Here is a 26,323-nt window from a genome sequence, read left to right on the forward strand (position 1 = left end):
CACTTACTTTTTCAACATGTTGGCAGTGGTGTGTAGAGAAAAAAAGAGTGAAGGACGATGACGACTTTGGATGCTTGGAGGAGAAGTTAGATAGAAGAAAAAGCCATGCTCAGGTGACATTAGAATTTACTACGGTTTTTTCATTTCTGATGTGGAGGTGCACACATAACCCTAGATATTATTTTCTCGTGATACAAATAATATATTTATGGTTATGTGCGCACCTCGACATCAAAAATGTAAAAATTACAGTAAATCCAATGTCACTCTAGCATTAATGAAGGGAAATATCTAATATTATCGTAGGAGACAACATGGGATGGGAGGGAATCTAACTAGACATGATTAATAAAATATTTTGAAAATATCTTTCAGATAGAATTGTTATCAGAGTGGATCGGGGTACATCTGAATCTGATCTGAAAATTCAAATTTGATTTTTTATATTTTTCCGAATCGAATTGATTTGGACATCGGGTATATTTCAGATCATTATTAGTCCTAACCTACCCAAGCCAAGCGAACCTATTTACTAAATGGGTTAAACGAGACGAGTCGTGTCGGATTCGGATAAAAAATTCTATACGATTATTAAACGGGTCGGATTCAGATTGGATAAATATTTTCGCGACCCGTTGCCACCCCTAGCTAAGCTCTGTAGAGAGCGTGGCCTGGTTTACGGTTTAAGACCAAGAAAGAAGAAACCTACTGATCTAGGGTTGAGAGTTGAGAGTTGAGGAGTTGAGGAGTATTGAGCACTCCTTCGCTTTTGATGGACGAGATGTCTACTTACTACAATCCTCCACCTTCAGGACCTCACAACCCTTCTTCTTACCCTTATTATCCGCCACCTACACCTCCACCTCCACCTCCTCATGGAGTGGGGGCGCCACCACCACCATCCCTACCTCAATCTCACTTCCCTCAGGCGTACCATCATCAGCATCCTCCATTCGCTTCTTATGCGCAGGCGCCTCTCCCTCCCCAAGGCTCTCATGATGATGTCAGAACCCTATTCATAGCTGGACTCCCAGAAGACGTTAAGTCTCGAGAGATTTATAATCTCTTCCGTGAGTTACCTGGCTACCAATCTTCCCACCTTCGGAGTGCCACCCAAAACTCTCAGGTTTTCATTCTTGATCCCCTCTTTCTATTTATCTCCAACTCCAATAATTTCGATTAGGGCACATAAAAAAGGGAATCTTTTGATACAATAGAACCAGAAGTGATTTGGATTATTCAAGAATCGAATTCGATTTGCTTTATAAAAAGTAGATATCAATGAACTTCTATGAAATAGCGGAGCTAATGATTCTTTTATTCAATTTTCTGTTAGGATTTCTTTTTAATTTGCTTGAATTCTATGTTTGGCCCTATTTTTGTTGCATTAGTTTGCCGCTTATTAACTTGTTCTTGTGGTATGAACAGGCTTATGGTTTTGCTGTTTTCTCAGATCAACAATCTGCAGTTGCTGCTATGCAGGCACTCAATGTAAGAACTTCTAGACATGCTGTGTAGTGTATTACCATTTGCCATTACATCTAGGCTCTAGAGCTGTACAAATTGAGTTGTGGAGCAGTTAATATTTTCTCTATTTATAGATAGAACATTATTAAGGGAAAGAAATGCTCAGGAAACAGTTGTCTCCCTCCCTGTACACAAAGCATTTCTAAAGGTGCCTTCTTTGGAAAGAGATTCCTCTACTTGTTAGCACACGATTAATGTGGTTAAATCATGTTAACTGATTCTTTTTTAAAGGTGCCTTCTTTGGCAAGATTATCTTAAGCTTCTTAGCATATATGGTTGTTGGGGACTAAAGTTAGTTCTTGGAAAATGGCATGCCTTTCCTTGTATCACCTTCCATACAAAAGAATCACAACAAAGATAAAAATTGAGAAAGTGAAGGTTTGCATCATTATTTTTATAGAGGTTAAGTTGGTAGAGATGGGTGCTAGCATAGTTGAAGAGGTTTGGGGTTGGATTTTTTTTTTTGGATGGGATGTCCTATTGGGATTCATGTTTTTGAGGCATTTTAATTATTTGGGACAAGGAGGTTGTGATTGGGGATCTTGTGTACTCTGAAGAAAGTCTCATTTTGTTGGTTTCTCATAGGTATTTTTGGACCCAATGATAAGAAGATTAGTTAACAAATTTTAGGAGGCATTTATGGTATCTGGGGCTTGTGGGATGTGTCTTGCATTAAGGGTGACTTCCAGGTGCTTAGGTTCTCAACTGAGAAGCATGGGAGTTGTAGAATCCATAGGAGTGTGACCATGTTTGATGTTCAATTTATGTGGCCAAACCTAGACAATGCAACCATGTGCCTATTGGATCACTTCATGGTTTCTTGGATTAGGAATCTCATTTTTTTGATGTGGTGCATGATGTTTTGCCTAGACCAATGTTTTTTTTTTTGTGCTAAGTAAAGATATTTTATTAATAGCAGAAGAAGATGGTGATCAAGATGACCACCCTAAATAATACAGCATGAGAAAGATAAAAGATAAAAGAAATACTATTGCCTAGACCAATGTTAGATCACTCTCCAGTTATGATGGAATGTAGTGGGGTTATATTTCGGCCATTCATGGGTGGAGGGAGACAAAAATACTATTTTTTTTAAAATGGAATGGTTAATTCCAAAAGAAAAACTATGATATCTCCAAGTTTTTTGTGAAAGGGGTTCGAGTGGAAGAAGATGACAGCTTCAAGAGTGCAATTGTGAATTATTATGAGGTTATGCTTAAAACAATACTTGTTCAGACATTCTTTGGATGGCCTTGACTTTGAGAACCTTTCTTTGCTTTAGAGCACCCATCTGGATACCTTTTGATGTCACTGAGATCAAGAATGCAATAAAGGGTCTTGGAGGTGATAGAGCCCCCAATTCGAGCACTTTTTTCACTGTATTTGACACTTGTTGTTAGAATGTTATTGGAGTTGAAATGAAGGCAATAGAGGAATTTACCAAGAAGACTTTTTAGCTTGGAGGAATAACTATACATTTTTCACCTTTTTAGCTTGGAGGAATAACTATACATTTGTCTGTGATTTCTCATTCTAAGGTGGAAAAATCTTTGATGGGGTGTTGATTTCAAATGAGCATATTGATTCTAGGATTAAAGATGATAGTCTCAGGGAGTTTGCAAAAAATAACATGGAGAAAGTGTATGATCATGTCAATTTGAGTTTCTTAGTTTCTCTATTGGGGATGATGGATTCTGGTTCAAAATGGAGGGAACGAGGCAAAGTTTATATTTCAACAGCTTCTTTCTCAATTTTGGTTATGGAGCCACGACAAATATTTTTCTCCATTGTTTTGAGGTGGTCTTGTGTCTTGCATTAACTTTGTCTAGAGTCATTTATATGGTGTTGGTGAGGTGGTAAACATGGAGGAATATGGGGATATTGGGGTGCTACGCTGAAGAACTTCCTACCTCTTAACTTGAGTTGCCAATGGTTTCTTATAGATTGAGGCCAGATTGTTGGATAGACTTAGTTCAACCTATTGTTCCCCTTGGAGGCTGATTCTATAGCACAGAGATGCTTGTTTTTCTATGCAATATTTCTATAGTAGATTGTCTCAATCTGAAAACCCCTCATTTCCTTTGCTTGGATGATCACTTTGGACTAGGGGTGTCAATGGGGTACCCAATTCCCCCCGATTACCCTATGTACCTGAAACCGATTAATCGGTTTTGGGTCCACTATGAGAGACCCAAATAATTTTTGGGTCGGTTATGTGTAGTAATTTTAAGGACCAATTAAGAATCAGGTCTCCATCGTGTACCTGCCGGGTACCCATTGGGTAAATGGTTACATACGGTGTTCTAAAAAAATATATTTATTTAAGAGGATGTTTATATTATTCGGGTCACAATGTGTAGAAAGGGTAAATACGGTGTTTTTTTTTGTTTTTTAAAATTATTTATTTTAGAGGGTGTTTATATTATTATTTAATAATATAATTAATTAATAGTAATTAATAATTATGGAGAGATATTTCAATATTTAATATGTTCTCAAAGAAATAACTTAATTCTCAAGTCTCAACCCTTTCTATTTTCTAAACCTCTATCCATATTCCCTTCTCTCCTTCTCAAGTTTCAACTTCAAAGAATAACAAAATTCCACTCACATGCTTACAGGTTAGATTTTTCTCATCTTTAATCTTTTTAAAGATTAAAACACCCCATTCAAAGTTCAAACAATACAAACAAATAGAAGAGTCTGACTAGCCTTACTAACTAAGGCTCCTTGGTCTCATCTTGTGACATAAAAAAATATGATCCGATTTAGGGGTGTAGAGGACAAAATTCTATGAACTTCGAAAAAAAAACTTAAAAAAAGTTATTTTTCACCATTGAATTTTTAAAAAGTCATGTGGAAGTTCGGTAGCCGTCCATTCTCAAAACCTTGGATCAAGTCCTAAATGATAAAAAAATTATGAGTTTTTTTTAATGAAATTTTGAGGGTTGTGATGTTGGATTGCTAATGTGGTAATCCATTTGAGCCAAACAACCCTTAGAAATTAAGTCAAATTAATTATTTTTTTTTATATAAACAGGTACCCAATGGGTATCGGGTTTTGGTTGGGTTGGTTCTGGTTCCAAGGGTGTCATACCCAGAACCAAAATCAATCGGAACCGATATTGAAGTTCGGGTCTGGTTCTGGGTGTACATGGAACCAACCCAAACCTGACCCATTTTTGAACAAGATCGTTTCGGCCAATCACTTGATTAGAAGAGGTATTTCTATCGCATGGGTGTTTTGTGTAAAGAGACAGAAGAATCAGTTCAACGTCTCCTCATATATATATATATATATTTTGTGTGTGTGTGTGTGTGTGTAAATTAACTCCTCATATATTTGCTTGATAGTTGTGTGGCATTCTTCCGACACTTTCATGTGTCTTGAATAACTCCCAGTGGGGGTGTTGGATTTTCTGGTGGTATTACCTTCAAAGATGGTAGCCCACAGAATTGTGTCATTTATGATTTTTTGGTATATTTGGAAGAAGCGTAATGCCCAGATATTTGATACAACTGGATGTGGAGAAATTTGTATTGAAAATTAAAGCCCTCCAGTACAAGTGGTCATCCATTATCTGCGAGTTCAAAGGTATTTGTTTGGATGACTTCTGGGATTACAGTCCATAGACTAGTGTTGTAATTTTCTGTTTGCTTGGGTCACAGTGAGATCCACTCCACTGGTCTTTGCTTCTCTATTTTATTTTTATTTTTGCCATGCATCTTTACTTCTCTATATCTGTTTTTTTTTCACAATAAATTGATTTTACCAACCAAAAAAATAAAACTAAAATGGTGCCATCACATACATAGCTCATGTCAAGTTGCAATGCAGTTGCTACTAACTGTCGGCCTGTTCGTCTTTACTTCTGACCATATGTTAAGCATCATAATCTAGAAATCAAATTTAGTATACCTTACAAACTAAGTTAGTCTTTAGTGTCCCACAGTAAATGGTGTTTAACTTTAAAGGTGCCCCTTTGTACTAATCCAGTGGATGTCGAGGCTGGAGTAACTAGAAGCTAGCTTATTGTGTGTACAATTAAATCAAACAATGTTTGTTTTTCTTTTTTGTTAAGTATTGAACAATGTTATTTGTTTACTTCCTTTTTCTGATTCTTTAGTTTTTATTTTTATTTTTTATGAGCAACAGAATTTATTGATTAAGTGGTCGAGATGGCCAACTAGAAACTTACAAGGAAATACCAAGCAAAAGGGATACTACAGACCCAATCCCACCTAGCCACAAAATCGGTGAACACCCCCCACCCCCCTACAACCTAAATTCCAAGAACACCTGACAAAAAAAAAAGTGCATGAAAGGATTGCCATCGAGACATCTGAGGAGTCCACTCCCTTGTCTTCAAAACACCTATTGTTCATTTCCTTCCAAATCCCCCAACAGATCACGAATGTAGTCCAAAGCACTTTCTTAGCATCCAAGAAATAAGAAATAACTACCCCACTCTTGCCACAACTGGAACAAATCCAGAATAGAGGCAGGGAAGCAACCTCCACACTGAATCTGACAAGGAAGAAAATCCAAATCTGTCTCGCAAAAATGCAATGAAGAAGCACATGATCAATGGACTCATCTTCCCCAAGACAAAGCAAGCATACATTAGGCCCTTGAATACCGCTTACCATCAACTAATCCATAGTCAAGGTCTTCTTTAATGCTACACACCAAATGAAGAAAGCCACCTTCAAAGGAACTTTCTGACCCCACACCTCCTTTGATGGAAAACTTGAATCAACAATCAATAAAGACTCATAGAATGAATGTGCTGAAAAGGCCCTTGAGTGACTACCTTCCCAACATCAGCCGTCACTAGCCTCATTGGAAAGCCTCACGCCATCAAGGCACTGGAGAAGAAGTGATACCTCCTCAACCTCCTAGTCATTTATGTTTCTTCTAAAGCCGAGATTCCAACCGACGGCTCCATCATCATCTCTCAAAAAGGCACTCACTAGTAGCCCATTCTTCGAAGATATCCGAAACAACTGAGGAAACCTTGGCATAAGTGGTGTCTCCCCACACCAAACATCTTCCCAAAAACACTCTTTCCCCCCGAGCCTACCACGAATCTTATTCTCTTACGGACTTTTGGAAGAACTTTAAGGATTCCTTTCCAAATCCCACAACCATACGATAGTCTTGTTTCCCAACGTTCCCACCCAAAAGGTTCTACTTGAAATTTCGCCTCCACCACTTTTCTCCATAAACCATTCACCTCCACCCCAAATCTCCACAGCCATTTCCCTAGCAACGCCTGGTTCATAAGCTTTAGTCTTCTTACCCCAAGCTCCCCAAGCACCTTAGTAGAAATCTTCATCTGTATCCGTCTTGTGGTTGTTGCTTCTGTTCTCCTTCTTGGACATGCAGTGCTTTGCATGTATGATATTGATTTATTTTTAATTGTAGAACATGAAGAATTGAAATGATGGAGAAGCACTAATTAGCATAAGTATTCTCAAGTGTTTGTGTGTTGTAGAACTTCACCATCTGGCAACTTCTCATTTTCCTGTATTGATAATCCTAGAGTCTTAACCTTGTTTGCAGGGTATTATGTTTGACCTTGAGAAGCAGTCAACTTTATACATTGATCTTGCAAAATCTAACTCCAGGTCTAAGCGCTCAAGAACAGGTATGTAACAATTGCATCGATTATCCTCTTTTTCATGTTTGGCTTGTTTGAACTGTTTTAGAGCTCTAAAATGTGACTGAAACCGTTGCTTCTGAGAATCAGATGATGGAAGGTCCGGTTCTTCTGATAAGAAAGTTAGAGGATCTGTTGCATTTTCAAGAGGCCCCCCTGATACTGGTAAGATTATTACTCCACATTAGAACTTAAGGAGTTGGCATTGCATGTATAACCTCTTTTTTTTTTTAATTAATAATTGTTCCTTGGTTCTTTTAGGAGAATATCAGTTGATTTGTGCAATTTAGATGGCTAATTATTCTTTTTCCTCCAAAATATTCATGTGTCTCACCTGACCCTCTGTGTATGCATGTGTGTGTCTGTCTCCCCTGTGGGTGCATGTGTTATCCCATATTAGTAATACAAGTTGGTTAGTCACAAGAAGACACATTCTTCTAAAAGCTCATATTGCACATGTTTGGCACGCTTGGGCACTAACAGGTGTTGGCAGCAATATTCACATGCCTGGAATGGGTAATTCTGCTTACAACATGATCGGTTATCCATCTACACAAAGGTCGTTTGCACTACTTAAGCACAGATTTTTTTACTTGTAATTGATTACTACGTCAAGTAAATATGTATCACCATTTGTATATGTCTTGTACTCATTTCTAGCTGAAAGGTGCAGGGCACGATAAGAGAAACTAATGAATGCCCCTGTGTCCTGAAGTTGGAGAATGGTACTGCCCTTGATTTACAGTTTCTATTGCCATTCATCTAATTTTGGATGATTTCTGCATGTTTTCAGTCAAGGATTTGATAGTGTAGCGGCCAATGGCGCAGAGGCTAATAAAATGGTGAGCAATACCTTGCTCTCTATATCCTCTCTTAAAATCAATATTGATTAAATGGCATGTTATTACAAAGTCCCACCCCCACCCCCACCCCCACCCCCACCCCCACCCCAACCCCAACCCCAACCCCCAGCTCTAAAGCAAATTCACAAAAGATCACAATAATACCTTTTGAAAGACAAGTTTTAAATCAAGATGGAAACCTTGTGTTCGTTCCTATAGACAATATCAATAAGCTCTCAGATTCCATTATTCATGATGGAATTAAAAAAGAGTGCTTGATTATCTCCTATTGTTGAACCCTGGAGATGATCAATATTATTATTATTATTTTTACTCTGAATTGTCATTGTTGAGTTCAATCATTGGAGAATGATGCATAGAAGGGAAACCTTATTTCTTGAAAGATAAAAAACTTAAAATAGAGAAAAAGATCTTGATGAAATCAATGTCTTCAGATGCTAAGGCTTGAGTCAAGGCTCTCGACTGGCTAGCACCTCGAGGTGTAAAGCGTGAACCTCACATGCATGATATTTTAAAATAAATAATATAATACTATAAAAACATTAGGATATTGCTTATAAAAAAAAAAAAAAAGTAAAATAGGATATCCATTGCATATTTATAAATCAGGTGCCTCATGGTTTGATGCATAAGCCTTAGCTGCTTTAAGGTTTCAACATTATGCCTTGGGGCGTTTTTAATGAGCCTCATCATGAGGAGTGCCTTGAGGCGTAAGTCTCACACGCCTCTTAAAATGCTAGATAAATAAAGAATAAAGAGATCTAAACAGACAATTTAAAAAATGGTATGATTAATTCTCCTGTGGAAGAGTAACTGCCAACTAATATGAACTATAATTGGATGGATAAAAAAACCAAACAGGACAAACTAAATCATACGGACCACAACCTATAGGGACGAAGAGACCCCTTTACAATTGTGACATTACTGGATTTGATTCCTTTTGAACGTCTAAAACCTTTATTTATATGTACTTCAATATCTTGAAACAAATGAGAATTTCCATAGTTTCTTCACTTGTTCCTGGCAATCAAGCTTGGGACTCTTGAGTTCAACCATTCATTGGATAAGATTTGGGCATTCATGAGCCTATAAAGTGTTTAAATCCCTCCATAGACAGTGTGCCTATCCCCTTTTTTATCTGAATTGACTTTCAAGAATCAGTTGGTTGTAATGAAGGATAGTCTGTAAAAGACAAATGCAAATGCAAAGTGATGTGGCATGTAAAAAATTCATAATTTTATGCTTGGTGTCCTAGAGAAAGGGAAATTATCTTTAGTAATCTTCTTCTCTTCATCCTTGTACCATCATATGTCAAAACATAACTTTTTGTGTTAGATGGGTCCCACTTTTTTATTCTTTTCAGTGTCCAAATTCTTATTTAAAAAATTCCCATATTTTTAGGTCATCCATCCTCATCATAACCTTATCCCAAGAATTTGGTCCATATTCATAGGCAGGGATACCAAAATTCCAGGTCCTTGGTCTCAAAGATGTGACCATCACCACACTTGTTCTTGCTCATTGTGAATTCTGCACAATAACGTGAATTAACTTGAATGACCGGATCATTCACTTTACTTCAGTCTTTGGTTGTAAAATTCTTCTTTACCACTAGGAACAGAGGGATAAGGGTTGGGGAACTTAGAGACTTCCTTGAGTAGGTTACTTTACTGGATGTAGGTCTGCACTATCATGCCCATCTTTCAAGTATTGATCTTTATAGGACCATTTTCTCAACATGATTCTCAATCTAGCGTAGGGATGAAAACCAGTTGCAATCCACATTCACACATTATCGACACTTTTTTGTTGTTTTCAAAATGTGTTCATCTGCTCCTTAGATGTGATTCATTTCCACCTCCAACCTTACTAGTTTGACAGGTAAACTTGCATTTGAACTTTATCAAGACTGCCATCTTGTGAGTATTGCCGTAATTGAATAATAATCAAAGCTTTCCGACACATGTTCAAAAATTATTCTGAAATGTAGCTTCAGTTCTCATCATAAGAAGGAACACTTCAGAAGGATTCAAGTAGAGCAAATTAGGGTTTTGACTAAGGTCTAGGTTACATTTTTATTAATCAAGAAGGGTCCTTCGCACCCTTTCAACTATTGTGATCCATTTACACCTTTACCTTTTGATTTTCATAGGTAAAATTATTAATATATATTTTTCATCGGTTCACCCCTTAACATTATTAATCACATCTTGTAGTTGGGTTGAACACTTTAACCTTGGTTTTTGTCATTGTGCTGGATTTCTTGAACACTTTGTCATGCAACACTTGTGCATTTTAAAAATCTCACCTGCTTGTGAATTTATGAGGAACTTGTCTACGTTGGCAGAATTCTTCAGAACCTTACGTTCCACAAAATAATACGCCATGCCCTACTCTTTTTGTGGCTAATCTGGGACCAACTTGTACAGAGCAAGAGCTAAATCAAGTATTTTCAAGGTTTGGAGCAAATTGATTTAATTTACTATTTTTACTTGTTACATATTTAGTGTTACTTTTTAAACTGCATTGCTTTCTTGGATAGATGCCCTGGATTTTTGAAATTCAAGATGCAAAATAAAAATGGAGCTCCAGTTGCATTTGTCGACTTTCAGGTAGTCTATTGCCATATATTCATTTGGTGAACTAATTTCTATTGGCAAGAAACTTTTCTTTTTGATGGATTTATATTAAATGTGAAAGCGGGGTTTTGATCCCAGGTATGTGGTATTACTCTATACAGACTTTACACCTCACCAAAGTAGGACCTTCAATCTTTTGACAAGAAACTGAATAACTTATCTTTCTTTATCATATTTTACTGGTTTACATGATCTTTCTCCGTGTGACCATAGATGCATGAAGCGTATACCCATGATTCTGCAAATGCTTCAAAATTTTGCTCCCATTTTTTCAAACCATCACTGCCTTCCCATGTCCAGCTTTGACTACAATGTATTTAAAATGTACCTTACCTTCAACTCCCTCCAATATGTTATCTTCTAATTATTTATTGTTTTCCAACAGAATCTGACCTCGTTCTAAGGTTGGTGAAGAGTGGTGGTAATACCATAGACCTGGGATCCAAACGCCCACCTTCACCCTTATACCTACCCAAAAAAAAAAAACTTAAACTATAGGCATTAATACAACAAATAATTCTTCTCTCTGTATATAACCTTTTTTTCATGCTTCCTAGCAACCCCTTCCTGATATTTTTATATGATACCATTTCCTTCCTATGTCTGTCCCAATTCATACAACTAAGCACTAGTAAATTCAATGAAATTCTATGCTATGGCATCTAGTCATTAGTTTGGCAAGTTATATTCTCCTGTAATGTCACTACCCATTTTCTAGTTGATGAAATTTCTTTACTTGGAAGTGAAGGTTTTAAATATGAAAATATAGGGCATTACAGTTTGGACCTTGACTGTTAGAAAATTGTGTACGTGCTTGCATGTGCCTTGGATGTTGGACAGCAAGCTTGCTTACCTGCCTGCACACTTCCCTCATACCTCCAACTATGGTTTCAATCTCTGATACCTTGGGTGTTTTTTTTTTTTGATAAGTATAATATATTAAAGGAGAAAGGGGAAACAAAGTACAAGGAGGCCGAGAGAGCCTCTCAAACAGCAGCTAAAAAAAAGAAACTAGAACATTAGTGGTTACATAAAGAATTCCATCTAAAAAGAAAGTCATCAAAGGTAATCCCCGCAAACTCTGTATTTTGTTTTGACCAAAGGTACAGAAGGCCCAAGATCTCCAAAAAACCGCCATGAGAGCTTCTCCTCTTACTATTGAACACCCTGTTATTTCTCTCGTTCCACACCCCCCAAGCAATAGCCGAGGGAATCATAGCCCAAAGAAACCTTTTTCTGAATGAGAAAGCATTATTGGCCCACTCTACTAACAACGAGGAGAACTTACAAGGAAGGACCCATTGGATCCCGAAAAGACCAAGGAAAGTTGTCCAAATATTATAAGAAAAAGAGCAATGAATTAAGATATGATCAACAGATTCCCCGTCCTCCATACAAAGTGGACAACAGTTTGGAGTAGTCCAACCCCGAGCAATCAAATTATCCATCGTTAGAATCCTCCCAAGGGAGGCCAACCAAACAAAGAAGGAGATTTTAGAAGGTATTGACTTAGACCAAATAATGGACCCCACGATGGATTGTTCGGCAAAAGGGATGAGCCACTTATGGAAAGAACTTACAGAGAATCTCAAATCCTTAGCCCTTATCCATTCCCACCTGTCCTGTTCACTTTCATTAAGATACGACGAATGCAAGAGATCAAGGAAAGATGTCATCTCTGTTAGCTCCCAATCGTTGAAGTTTCTCCTAAATCCCAAATCCCAATTAGAGGTAGACTCGTCGCGAATCAAACATTGCTGGATCGAACAATTCTTTTTCAAAGAACAGGCATATAAGGATGGAAATTGAACTGCCAGAGGCGTTGTGCCTACCAACTATCCTCCCAGAATCTGATACCTTGGGTGTTACGGGTAACTGGTCCAAATCTTATTTCCTGATCAGTTTTTCCATTGAGCAGCATAATTGTCAATATGGCTTTGTTGATAAAGTTTATGGGTGATTGTGGTACAGTAAGTAAAACTTCACTTACTATTTAATACTTTGGGACATGGTAGTGTTTACGTACACTTCCATAGAACTCAATTTCACGTACCTCCATTCCCTAGGGCACTGAAGCATGAGTTTCATCATTTGTCTACCAGTCTTTCAACATCTTTGTTTTTATTAGGGGGTTATGCTGTAAAATTGAGAAATAAATGTTGTAACTATGGCTGGACTGGATATGCTAATTATATTGTTCTATGAATATTTCACGGGTCTGTATTAAATGGTGATTCTCTGTACATAGCAAAACTCAGGAATGTATGGCTCATGAAGTGATACTGTGTCTAGTAACCTTTTTTTATGCCCTCTGCTATCCATCATTTTATTCTAACGAATTGTTACTGAATGTGCAGGATGTTTCATGTTCAACCGCAGCTCTGAACAATCTACAGGACACTGTTCTCTACTCATCCAGTGGTGAGGGCATGCGGTTGGAGTATCCTTTTTAATACACACCTTGAGCTAGCTTCATTGATTTTGTGATCTATGCTGCTTTTTATGGGTTGTTTTGAATGATTGCACTGTTTTTTTTTTACTTAAGAAAATCCAGATATGCAAAGTCGCGAATGGGGATGCGTAGAAGGCCATAATAGATGCGGTGAACGAGATGTCGGGGAGAATATGTTGGTTTTGTTATCACGCAAGTAGAGGGTTACATCACCAATCAATTTCTGTGGTTACCACATTTATATTATTGCAGGGGCCTCTTCCATCCAATCTGGCTTCCATTTGATCTTATTAGATGTCTATGCGAGGAAAAGTCGTTCTGTATTAAATTCAAGTGTGTTTTGCTGATGTTTTGTTTCTTTTGCCACCATTGAACCTGCTCAGTTAGTGCCTCAATCAAACACAGTTGCACCCACCACTTCTAACAGTGTGGTCGAAAGACTGCTTGAGTTACTCTTTTCCATGTTGATGTGAAAATTAAAGTTGTGGTTCTGAGCTTGATTAGAAGATTTTACGGTGGTTGCTGGTTAATATTTTGAGTTCAATTTGTTTAATTAAGAGAACCTTGGACTAGATTTAAAATGTTGTTTGTTTAACTAAGAAAATGCCTTAACCTACTAATTACTAAGAACTAACCAACTTGCTTAAAAAAAGAAATAGTTAAACCTTGTGAGGTCCTGAGCTGGCCTGAGAGCTCTCCCAGTAAACTGTGGTTAACTTACCAAGTACATTACTAGGAAACGCGCTGGCCTCTGATGCGACGCCTTGAGATTTGACCCTAGGAAACAATAATAGAACTTTCGCGTTTAGTTTTCTTTCAGTGTGAGCTGAGACTTTCGGGATAAGACTTCCATGATTATGTTGATAAATAATTTATTCTGTTTTGTATTGAGTTATGTCAACTGTTTTGCCCTGACACCATGGCTTGATATGAATCCCAAAGTTACCCAAGACGCTCAATGTTTTTTTTTTTGATAAGTATAAATTTTATAAATAAAGAAAAAGAGAAGAGGAGGCTGAGGTAGCCCCCAAACAACAAAACACCGACATCAACAAAGATACCAACACAAAAAGAAACTCGACCTGCAGATGACTATGAGTTACAAATGATTCCCCAATTAAATACAAAATCTTGAAAGCACACTCCCTCAAATTCCTTACTCATCTTCGACCAAAGGAAAAGAAGACCCAAAATTTCTACGATCACTTGTTGAGTTGAGCTCTCCTTGTTGTGGAATATCCTGTTGTTGCGTTCTCTCCAGAGACCCCAAGCGATGGCTGAAGGGAGGATAGCCCAGAGATACTTCTTTCTCGAAGAGAAGATATTGAAGCTCCAACCCTTTAAGAGGTCAAAAAACGATAAAGGAACAACCCATTCTACCTGGAACCGAGATAAGAAGAACATCCAAATAACACGAGAAAAAGAACAGTGAATAAGAATGTGATTGACAGACTCCCCATCCCGTGAGCACAGATAGCAATAATTTGGGATAACCCACCCCCGACGAATCAAATTATCCAAAGTAAGGATTCTACCCAAAGATGCAAGCCATATAAAGAAGGATACCTTAGAAGGAATGAGAGCGGACCAAATAATAGAAGGAGCGAAAGATAGCTCACCCACAGGAAGTAAGCAATTATAGAAGGACTTGACAGAAAACTTCTTATCTTTAGCCTTGACCCATTCCCTTCTATCTTGTTCGTTCACTCTGAATTGGATTTGATTAAGGAGATCTAGAAAAGATGTAACCTCCATTAATTCCCAGTCATTGAAATTCCTCCTAAATCCCAGATCCCAAGAATCTGTGCTTCCATCCCGAATCAGACACTGTCTTACCGAATTATTCTTTTTCAAAGAGCAAGCGTACAGGGATGGAAATTGGGTAGACAGAGATGAAGTTCCACACCAGATATCCTCCCAAAATCTAACCTTATCCCCCAACCCAACTTTGAATCTAATCTCCCTATCAAACTTTTCAACACCATTCAGAATACCTGTCCACACGCTACACCCATAAGTGCCTCTATGCTCCCCACTTCCCCACCCAAATCTCTTTTCTCCGTATTTAGCCTGAATCACTCTCCTCCACAAGTTTTCTCTTTCTTCCCCGAATCTCCAAAGCCACTTACCCAGAAGAGCTTTATTAGTTAGCCTTAGCCCTCTAATCCCCAATCCTCCGTTCTTCTTTGGAGTACAAACCATCTTCCATTTCACCAAGTGATATTTTCTCCCACCATTATTATCATTCCACAAGAAGTTCTTCATGAGTCTTTCAATCTTAGCTTCTACCGATTTAGGTAATGAGAACAGGGATAAGAAGTAAATTGGAATACTAGTTAAAGTACTCTTAATCAGCGTAACCTTACCCCCTTTTGACAGATATTTTGCCTTCCAAGTACTCAATTTCTTTTCCATTTTCTCGATGATTCCCTCCCAGATGTTCTTGCTACAATATGGGGCGCCTAATGGTAGGCCTAAATAAGAGGAAGGGAGTGTATCACTGTGACAACCCAAAGTGGCGGCTAAAACTGGAAGGTTCAGTACCTCACCCACTCCGAACAACTTACTTTTCTGCAAATTGACGTGAAGACCGGATATTGCTTCAAAGCAACACAATAAAACCCGAAGGGTTCTCACATGTTCTCTAGTAGGATCCAAAAACACTAAAGTGTCATCAGCGAATTGCAGATGCGTGATCAAAGGTCCCTCAACATTCACTCTAAACCCGGATAGCCTCCCTATTTCAACCCCCCTCCTGAACAGTCTTCCCAAGGCCTCAGTCACTATAAGAAATAAAAATGGGGATAATGGATCCCCCTGTCTCAAACCCCTGGAGCTCCTAAAGAAACCTGCCGGACTACCATTAACTAAGATAGAAAACGAGACCGAAGTTACACATTTCATAACCCACCCAATCCACTTGGAACCGAAACCCATCCTACTCAACATATATTCCAAAAAATCCCAACTCACATGATCATAAGCCTTTTGCATATCAATTTTTCCTATAAGCCCCACTTTCCTATCTTTGATCCTAGAGTCTAAACATTCATTAGCCATTAACACCCCATCCAAAATTTGTCTTCCCCTAAGAAATGCACTTTGTTCAAGACCGATTAACTTCTTCAAAACTTCTTTCAATCTGTTTGCCAACACCTTCGAGATAATCTTATAAACCGATCCCACTAAACTAATGGGCCTGAAATCACTCAAATCCATTGTCCCCACTCTTTTAGGGATCAAAGCCACAAAGGTCCTGTTCAAACCATAATCCAAACAATCTCTTTCCTGTAACTCCCAAATCACCTTCATGAAGTCTTCGGCTATAATTTCCCAACAATGTTTAAAGAACTCCATTGTAAAACCATCTGTTCCTGGTGCTTTGTTCCCACCCATGGAAGTAACCACTAATCTCACTTCATCCTCCCCAATCTTTCTTTCCAACCACACTCTCTCCTCCTGAGTTAACATATTGAAATCGAGGTTGTCAGGACGAGGTCTCATTTCCTCTCTTTCCCTATAAAGCTCCTTGTAGTAACCCACAACTCCTTCTCTTATTCCTTCTTCTCCTTCCACCATACTCCCATTTATAATCAAGTTGGAAATTTGATTATTTTTTCTTTGATAATTGGCCACCTTATGAAAAAACTTAGTGTTATTATCACCCTCTTTGAGCCACTGGATTCTAGACTTTTGACGCCAACTTATTTCCTCCATCAAGGCCACTCTTTGAAATTCTAACTTAAGCTCAGTCCTCCTCACTCTGTCCTCTATATCTAACTCCCCATCTTCCTCCTTCAAATCTATGGTCTCGATGTCCTTGAGGAGTTGCTTCTTTCTCAAGTCTACCCTCCCCACCTCTTCCTTATTCCACCCTTTCAACTTTTCTTTAAGATACTGGAGCTTGTTCTTGAAAACTGCACCTGGGTGTCCCACCCTAGGACTTTCACTCCACCAATCTTTTACCAGATCTGTAAAATTTGGATGCATAAGCCACATGTTCTCAAATCGGAAGGGACTCGGGTTAGTGCGGCTTTGCCCCGCCTCAATAATAATAGGAGTATGATCCGACACTGGGCTGGGGGCTGCCATCTGGACCACGTTGCGAAACTTCTCCTCCCACTCCCCACTCATCAAAAACCTATCTAATCTGGACATCTTAGGAACTGCTTGATTATTAGACCAAGTAAACCTTCTACGGAGCAACGGTAAATCCATTAAGGCAAATCTATTAATAAACATATTGAAATCCCTCATCCCTTTAGTGATTCCCTGCCCCCCATTCTTTTCATTAGTGAATCTGATGATATTGAAGTCCCCACCCAACACCCAAGGCTTATCCCAATACCCCGCAAGATCTTCCAATTCTTCCCAAAAATGTTGTCTCTCCCTCCTAATTGTGGGTCCATAAATCCCTGAGAAGACCCATTGAAAATCCTCATTCACACACTTACAAAGGATGGAAATTGAGAAAGCCCCAGCCAAGTTGTCGATCACTTGAATCAAATCCTTATTCCACATCAGAATTATACCACCTGCACTTCCTATAGCTGGTAAAGCAATCCAACCAATATTTCCTTTCCAAAGATCCTTAATCACCTTATCCTCACAAACCACAAGCTTCGACTCTTGAAGAGTGACTAAACTCGGCTTTTTTGATTCGATATAAGCTTTCACTGCTGCCCTCTTCCTTCTATCCCCCAGACCTCTCACATTCCAAGACAAAATCTTGATCGACATAAAAACCTAGAAAAAAGCCCAACCTAATCCACGCACAACCTCTACATATAATCCACCTCTTTGGCCAACTTTGGCCTAAAGAGCCTCTTCACAGATTCCATAGGAGCCACCACCACAACCTCATTCGATTGTCCATCCCTGAAGGTTTGAATTTCCTGACCATTTGACTCATCTAGACCCAAATCATCCACATCTACCCCACTCTCCTTACTTATCTCCTGCAACTCTGTCTCGAGGAGAGCTCTGTCCTTAGAATCTCCTATAACTACTCTTAAAATAAGCGAACAATCTTTATCCTCTGTCTCGGGAACTATTCCAAATTCCTCTGCCATACTTAAAGCTTGACTCACTAACCATTCGACTGTTTCCTTCTCCGTTTGCGCTATCACATCTTCCACCTGAATCAAGTTTGGTTCTTTCACCCCTCTATCATCCCAATATCCATCACTATACCCTTCTGTCTGATTCAATCCAGATACCTCATCTTGGATCTGAGTTAAGGAAGCCGCAGACGAAGAACAATGAAGGTCATCCATACTAATCTCCCTCGACTTATCCTCTTCTTGAGAGAACTCCCTGTTCTGAAGAGAATCGGTCAAGGCTAACAGAGTTTGAAACCTTTCAATAGGAGCCCAAGGGAACACAAAAAAACCGCAAGAAACCCCAACAGAACCCATACAAGCCACCCAAAGAGAATTATTCAAAGAAGGGAAAATACTGAATGCACAATGAGACAGAAAAGAATTTGGAATACCTTCTCTAGAACATCCCCCTCGACTATCCTGCCCCCAACTTACGAAGCTCGACCTCCCTGGATCAAACGACAGCCCATGATCATCCCAAAACTCGTAGCGCGAATTTTCCCATTTCTTAGAATGTAGTAAGAGGGACCCATTTGTATCCTTCAATGTTCTTTTGAATTGTTTTCTTCTTCTTGAAGTAAAATCTTCTGTTACAGTGCATGATTAAACTATCTATCAGAGCATGTCGCCCTTGATTTAGAAAATATTGACAAAACTAGAAGAGTACTGAGAGTTGTAAGATTTGTTTATGTTAAATGTGTTTCTATAATTAAATTCTTCCGTAAAATCAAAAGCACAGCAAATAACCTGTCTCTCTTTAAGACAATGCAAACCAAATACAGATAAATATGCCCCATAATTTTATGAAATCACCATAAGACAATAAGCAATGTAAGATATTGGGATAAAAGGAGTTGGTGACAAAGATTTATCCCAAGCCAAGTCTTCTATTGTTAAAAGTGAATTCATAGATTTCAGTGTCTCCTCCCACCTTCTTTTGGGTCTCTCTCTCTCTCTTACTCTTAGGATTTTTAGTTTGAATATTTCTTCTAACCAATTGAACTTTATTGAGCATGTCCAAACTGTTAAAATAAATGTTGATTAATATTTATTTAAAATTGATTCAAATAAAATTAATTTAATTTATTTTAAAATGATATTTGAAAGTTACTTTATGGTTGGTGTACTTTTTGTTAAAGAAAAGTAAGTATTTTTTAAAAAGAATTTTTCCATTGATTGATATATTTTCACATGGATTGAAATTTGTAAAGGTTCTTTTGACTTATTTTTTAAATTATTTGTAAATCCCACATTGCTTTTTAAATGTTTTGGAGGGATTTTTAAACCTATAAATAAGAACTTATTCTCAACTCTTTCTTCATTCCAAAGACTCTCTCCTTGAGAGCTCCTAATGGCTTCAAGTTATATTATTTTTTATTTTATTTATATATATATATATATTATATATATATATAATATATATATATATATATATATATATAAGAAAAAAAGAAAGAGAGAGAGAAAAATTAAATATTTAATAGGGCCGTCCAATTTTGGATAGGCACCAAGGCCGATCCGAAAGGTGTCGAAGGGGCCTAAGGGTGCTTAACGGATTCCTTGATCCGAATAGGTGCCTAGTAGTTCTAATGGGTTTCATACCTATTGAGATTCAAAAAACCATTTATGAATGGGTGTGATTTTTATAATTATTATTTATTTATGGAGATCAATTTTGTTAAAATAAAATAATTCAAAAAATTTCTACAAAAAAGAGCATTCGTGTATCCAAGATTTTGTGTGACAGATTTTCTCAAAATAGTGCAAATTTTGAGGGAATATACAGTTGTGTTAGAACTGGGCTCTGTTGTATCCTGAAGACAAGTTCGCCAACAACCCATCTGCATCTTCGTATTTAATCGGAGTGGGGGCGTCTGTTGTCTATAAGACAACGTAAATTATTACGTGCCTCAGAGCAATTTTTTCAAATTCTATTATTTTTCTAACACAAATAGTCTCAGTTGATTTTATATTGGAGCCATCGAACATATGTTTATATGAATGAGTTTATTTCTACTTTTATATTTCATATTCTTTCCACTCAACATCATCATTTTTGTTGTACAAAATGCTTTTTGACCACTCAACATTATGTTTCATAAAATCATAGTTTGTCTTACTACACTTGGGACTTCGATTTAATGAGAATGACAAATGTATCAAGTGGTATGTTTATTTGGGCAGTGAATGAAATCAATCCAATTTTGTTGGATCATGAATGATGTCAAGCAACTTTATTATTCCTGGAGTGCGACTTTGAAGCGCCTAGGCTGCTTTAAAATTTTTGAGGAACCCTCCTCATAAAATGACAAGTAGCTTTTTAGTTTTATTTCACGCTCCTATTTTTTTGTTAATATATTTGGAATACCTACTCAGAGACGCCCATGTCTCTTCTAAGGGAGAGGGGTCTACCGAACTTTTAAAGTGGGATGAGCATTTCAAAGGGTTTTTTTTTTTTTTTTTTTAAATCATGCTGGAGTAACATTGAAATGTACATCGTGGGTGGGGAACATTTGTGACGTGGATGTGTCAGAACCATAGATGCTTTTCATCGAGATACAAGTGAAATATTGATGAAAGCAGCTATGGTTTTGACACATTCACGTTAGAAATGTCTCTCATGATGTACATTTTATTATTACTTACGCATTATCTTTTTTTTTTGGTTATTATCCCTGTTCATGATGCATTTTATCCCTCGAAATAATAGGCATTGCTGATAAAGCAGACCAAAAGTGGTATTGAGTTAGGTGGGTGCTGTAATTTTTATAAAAACCGGATTACAAGAGTTGTATCAATCTTTCATCACATTCCTCCTGGTGACGTTGATCCCATAAATGATATTCATCTTCAACATCCTAAAATTTGTGATACAAATCTTGGTTGTAATGAGATTTGAGGGATTTTTCATCCATTTTTCTATTTATAAAATATAAAATGAATACATGAGGATGGATGACTGAGGCCTGAGAGAGCAATTTCAACATCTCTTTCCCTTTGGAAACAAAACATATCTCGAGGAAATAAAAATCCCCGTTATTTCAATATATTTATTTCTAAAGCTTCAATTCTTCAAACCCACCAATGCCAAAGCCTTATCGTTCCTAAATCCCAAATGAATTCACTCTGCATCTCCAACCTAACTGAACTTCTTCCTCCCAAATCTCTTCCTCTTTTCTTCCATAAACCCAAGGTCAAATTCCCTAGATTCAACATCTCCATCAATCCAAACACCTCTCTCCCTCACATTCTCATCAAGCCACCCAACCGTTCCCAATGGCGAATCACTTCCAGTGCGGCTGACCATGCAGCCTCGGCTTCAACGGCAGAGGTAGACATGGTGAGAAACAAACAAGGAGTCTGGTCCGCAAAGCAGAAGAAAGTGGTGGTTCTATGGGACCTCGACAATAAACCCCCTCGCGGCCCTCCTTATCAAGCTGCCATGGCCCTAAGAGACATCGCCCAACTCTTCGGAGACATCGTAGACTTCTCTGCCTACGCCAATCGCCACGCCTTCATCCACCTCCCTCACTGGGTCGTGGAAGAGCGTCGTGAGCGCCGCCGCACAGCCGTCCTCGAACGCAAGGGCCTCTCCATCCCAGACGAGCCCTACATTTGCAGCGTTTGCGGGCGCAAATGCCGTACAAGTCTCGACCTCAAGAAACACTTCAAACAGCTACACGAGCGCGAGCGCCAGAAGAAGCTCAACCGAATGAGGTCCCTCAAGGGCAAGAAAAGGAAGCGATATAAGGAACGATTCATATCTGGGAATCATAAATATGAGGAGGCGGCACGAACTTTGATCACTCCTAAGGTTGGATATGGTCTTGATTCGGAGCTTCGGCGTGCTGGGGTTTACGTGAAGACTGTGGAGGATAAACCCCAAGCAGCAGACTGGGCACTTAAGAGACAAATGCAGCATTCCATGAGTCGCGGGATTGATTGGTTGTTCTTGGTTTCGGATGATTCGGATTTTTCTCATATGCTCATGAAGGCCAGGGATTCGAATTTGCAGACAGTCGTGGTTGGTGATTGGCATAGGGCATTGGGTCGCCATGCGGATTTATGGGTTCCTTGGATAGGGGTCGAGAATGGGGAGATTGGAGAGGAGGAATTGTTGTCTGGGACAAGGAGAGATGAATTCTCGGAGGATGGGGATGACGACAATGATTTGTTTTCATTCACACATATTGATGGAGACAGTGATGATGATAGCGATTTGGATGATATCGTGGATGAGCTTGTATTTACAAATTTTGGACATAGTGGTACCACGCTTTCAGCATTTTCGGAGGGGGAGGAGGAGGAGGAGGAATGGTTGAGAGATGAACTTGACTACTAGGAGATACTCATGTCCCCTTGGAAACCTCGGCACTTCTATTTCTCTAAAGGATTTATTTTTTCGATAACGAGGAAGAAGAGGAAACATAAGAGGAAGATGGGTTCTTTTGATTTAAAAGAACTGCTTGGACCATTTCATTCTATTTGAATAAGTTTAAGAAAGAAGTTTCTGTGTAAGAGTGAACAATTCAACAAGTACGCAGCTTCCATGAACTGATGATGATAAGGTACAAAGAAGCAGAAGAGAGGGAGGGACCAACAATGACAGTGGAGTACTTCCCAATGAGGGTGATGCAGCATAGGTAAACTGTTTTTGTTGATATTTAAAAAGGTTTAAGACCATGGTTTTCTGTTTGGCCGTCTACATTGGACTTCAAATCTATTTCTTAACCATAAACCAGGATTTCCCCACCCAATTCAAGTCCTGGTTTCCTGATGGTGTAAATTCTCACTTGTCAAATTATAGTATAAGCTTTGGCAGTTCACCTACAGCATTACATTCTTTAATTTGTAACTATATAAATTAATTTGTAACAGATCTTTTTTATGTGGTCTGTCACCCAATCCATAGACTACATACCTGTGCTTCCTGGAGCCAATTATTTAATTCCAATTCTCTGTAAAATTTTAGCTCCGTCTCTCCCATAAGAGTTGTGGTCTTTAAATAGAAAACGAATGCATAATCAAGATACGAACAAATGATGCTCTAAATCAATAGATTGATTATCTTCCCAGAATATTTTCCTAATATCTCTACTAATTGTGAATTAAGGAAAAGTTCATAGTTTCTAAGATATCTTCATATTTATCATTCTAATTTATGAATAACCTCTTATCTGGTGCACTACATGTCACCCATCAAAGGACACCACCAAGATGGCTTAGATGTTTTGGATCACACAGGATGCCACGTGTTCTGCGAATATTGTGCAAAAAATTACCCCCACAAAGTCTAACCATCCATTTTTTTCTTTTCACATATTATTTTATTGGTTTGGAAGATGTACAGATTTAAATATGCAATGTAGTTAATCATATAACTAATTATGCATGCAGTAAGACTTCAACCATTGATTGGTGATTCTTGATAAACTTTTATTACATTGTTATTTATATTCCCATATAAGATTTGCATACAGAGTAACTTAAATGGAAGTGATCTCTTATGTGTGTTGAATTTCTTGAACCATTGGTCTGCGTATAGCAGACGGAACATGTCAAAATGTGATCGCAAATTTACATTGACATAACACTTAGAGGGGAGTGGGATCATGTAGTCAACAATTGTTACTGTTTTTTATGATTGCCTTCAAGTTCAGTTTGTTTTGGCTGTGTCGTCAAATTTACGGACCACTTTGAACTTTGAAGTGGCATTCACACTTCTCTCTCTGTTTTTGTCTGTGTGCCTATCATGTGGTGATGATAGGACCTCATGGGAATGTTTGATGAGCATTGCTATCTGATTGATGTCTTGAAGGTTTGCAGATAGGGTCAAATATTATTTGGAGATCCAGGAAATGAAAATCAACCATGGGATGGGAGTCAAAAAGGATATATCCTTGTGGTTTTCCTTTTCTAGGAGGGCTGTAATGTAACGGTGGTTAGATAAGACAAATCCACTGTATATCCTCTCCAACTCTTACCTTGGTAGGTGTCACGGGGACAATGTTACAGGTTAAATTTTTTTCTTATTTAATTACTGTTCTTGCCCGTGATGGCATTAGAACCACTCTAGTCTCAGCCTTTTCACAATCACACACACAACAGGTTAAGGCAACGGCCCAATTTCTTTACTGCACAGATTAAGAGAGTATACAGACTCAGCCCATTGTCTTTCTCATGACAATGGAGGTTATTTTTACAGCAACTCTATCAAAACTACTTGGTGACATCACATGACACCTGTCCAAAATCTAGGGAGTAAGCTTACAACAGCCCACACGTATCCTCTCAAGGGAGAGGCCACATGGCTAACTAACCAACTCCTCAAGCCACAAGCTTGACACCTGTTTTTCTCTAGGAAAACTTCCCTAACCTCCCTGCTAGGTGCCCTCCTTGCATGCAACCACCTTTGCTAGGTGTCCTCTTTGCATGAGAATGCCTCTGCCAAGTGTCCTTCTTGCATGAGATCACCGCTGCCAGGTGTCTCATAGGTAGCTGTCCACATGTTTGCACCACATGTGATCTGTGCATGAGACTCCAACAGCCAACCACCCATATAACTACCCAACTGTCACACTACTCAGTTACAGCTACACCTTGCTGCATAGCTTGCTCTGTGGCTACAGCTATGTCTCTCGGGTCATCTCGTGGATGTCACCTATCTCCACGTCGAGCGCCTAGGCTACACGCCTATGCACACCCCTCGTTGTCTGTCTCATCTCTAGGACACACATGCACTATGCACCCTCTCACAAGCTACGCCTCAGTCGATAGCCCGTGTGCCCGTGTGCCTACTTCACACGGAGTGCCCCCCCCCCCTCAAAGAGTACGCTAAGTCTTTTGCCTGTTTCCAGAAAGAAACATCATTTCATGGGACCGATTATACTGGGTCATGGGTCGGGTTTGGAGCTCCGACCCAAAGATCCGTTTCTCCCATGTTGCATAGGACATCCCTAGCACTCCCTAAGATGCCTTGCTATCTCCTGAGACCTCCCACGTGTGGCCCGTTAACTTAAGCCGTCATCACGTGTAGCTCGCACAGCACGCTGCATACCCACACGGCTAACTGCCCTGCTCACACGGCTCGCTGCCCTGTTCGCCCGGCATGTTGTTCAACCCACACAGCTCGCTGTCTTGCCCACATAGCTTACTGATGCGTGCAGTATAGCCTCTGACACGCAGCCCTTCCGTGCTCAAGAGTTAGGGGGCTAACAGTAGGTTATTTGGGGCTTGGAGTAAGTTGCCTTAATTTTTTGCCATCTTCATTGTAGTGCATAGCGACCATAACAAGGCTACTTCTTATTTCCCTTTCCTGATCCTTCTAGCTTTCATCTATCTTAGATGAATGAGATTGAATATTAATAGTCAAAGAATGATAGAATTGAATGGGATGGCTTGATGGTGAAACAAAATGTGTGAAGAAAGGTCGACCAAACTCGATTCCTAGTTTTGTACAAGATAGGTAATAAGAGAAGACAGGTAAAAAAATTAACTTGATCGCGTAATGGTCCAATTTTTTAGGCATTGGAGTCATATGCAATCGCATACTGTATATGCATTTCGCAGATTATAGTATGTGATCGCATAATGTTCCAAAATCACTAAATAGGCGTATGCGATTTCGTGACCAAAAATATCATATGTGCATATGCGATTACACATGACAACTATGCAACTGGTAGCTTCTTATTTCTCCAAGCAACTTAGTTGCCACCAACAAAAGTACAGTAGCCTGAGGTAGATCTATGATCTGCAAATGATCCTACATTCCTACTCAATTTACATTAGTAAAAGATTTTGTCTTCATATGCCATGCTTTGTGAATAATATTTGTCTGCTTGGAGCTGACTTTGAGTACCTAAAAATCCCGTATGTAGCTTCAGGATGAGTAGTTCTTGGAACATGCATGAATTGACTAACAACGCTTATCACATAGGCTATATCTAGTCGAATAAGAGAAATAAATTAAACAACGCACAAATTGTTGGAATTGACCCATTTATCATAGAGGATATCCTTCCTGATCATTTAGCATGTGATTCTACTCAATTGGTGTGTCAATTGGTTTGCA

General features: G+C 38.7%; 2 protein-coding genes across 2 annotated transcripts; both read left to right on the plus strand.

Moving 5' to 3' along the window:
• Nucleotides 1-645: 645 nt before the first annotated feature.
• On the plus strand, nucleotides 646-13,677 carry LOC147407112 (RNA-binding (RRM/RBD/RNP motifs) family protein). The gene is made up of 10 exons (XM_086435505.1): nucleotides 646-1,126; nucleotides 1,429-1,491; nucleotides 7,094-7,178; nucleotides 7,281-7,355; nucleotides 7,674-7,749; nucleotides 7,984-8,032; nucleotides 10,404-10,513; nucleotides 10,599-10,668; nucleotides 13,053-13,135; nucleotides 13,250-13,677. The coding sequence occupies exons 1-10, from the start codon at nucleotides 773-775 to the stop codon at nucleotides 13,287-13,289; spliced, it is 1,005 nt and encodes a 334-aa protein (XP_086291631.1). The 5' UTR covers nucleotides 646-772; the 3' UTR covers nucleotides 13,290-13,677.
• A 7,381-nt stretch (nucleotides 13,678-21,058) lies between these two features.
• LOC147407113 (C2H2-like zinc finger protein) lies at nucleotides 21,059-23,224 on the plus strand. Its single transcript, XM_086435506.1, has one exon. It carries the CDS (start codon nucleotides 21,365-21,367, stop codon nucleotides 22,589-22,591), a length of 1,227 nt encoding a protein of 408 aa, XP_086291632.1. The 5' UTR covers nucleotides 21,059-21,364; the 3' UTR covers nucleotides 22,592-23,224.
• Nucleotides 23,225-26,323: the final 3,099 nt, after the last annotated feature.

This window comes from Akebia trifoliata, chromosome 3, assembly GCF_017979445.1.
Source record: "Akebia trifoliata isolate Shusen 1 chromosome 3, ASM1797944v1, whole genome shotgun sequence".
NCBI lineage: Eukaryota > Viridiplantae > Streptophyta > Magnoliopsida > Ranunculales > Lardizabalaceae > Akebia > Akebia trifoliata.

Excerpts from the sequence above, each read along its gene's own strand:
- LOC147407113 (XM_086435506.1), top strand. The coding sequence starts at position 21,365 with ATGAATTCACTCTGCATCTCCAACCTAACTGAACTTCTTCCTCCCAAA.
- LOC147407112 (XM_086435505.1), top strand. The coding sequence starts at position 773 with ATGGACGAGATGTCTACTTACTACAATCCTCCACCTTCAGGACCTCAC. Across the intron at positions 8,033-10,403 it reads GCGCAGAGGCTAATAAAATG|AATTCTTCAGAACCTTACGT; the intron begins GTGAGCAATACC and ends CTACGTTGGCAG. Across the intron at positions 10,514-10,598 it reads CTAAATCAAGTATTTTCAAG|ATGCCCTGGATTTTTGAAAT; the intron begins GTTTGGAGCAAA and ends TTTCTTGGATAG.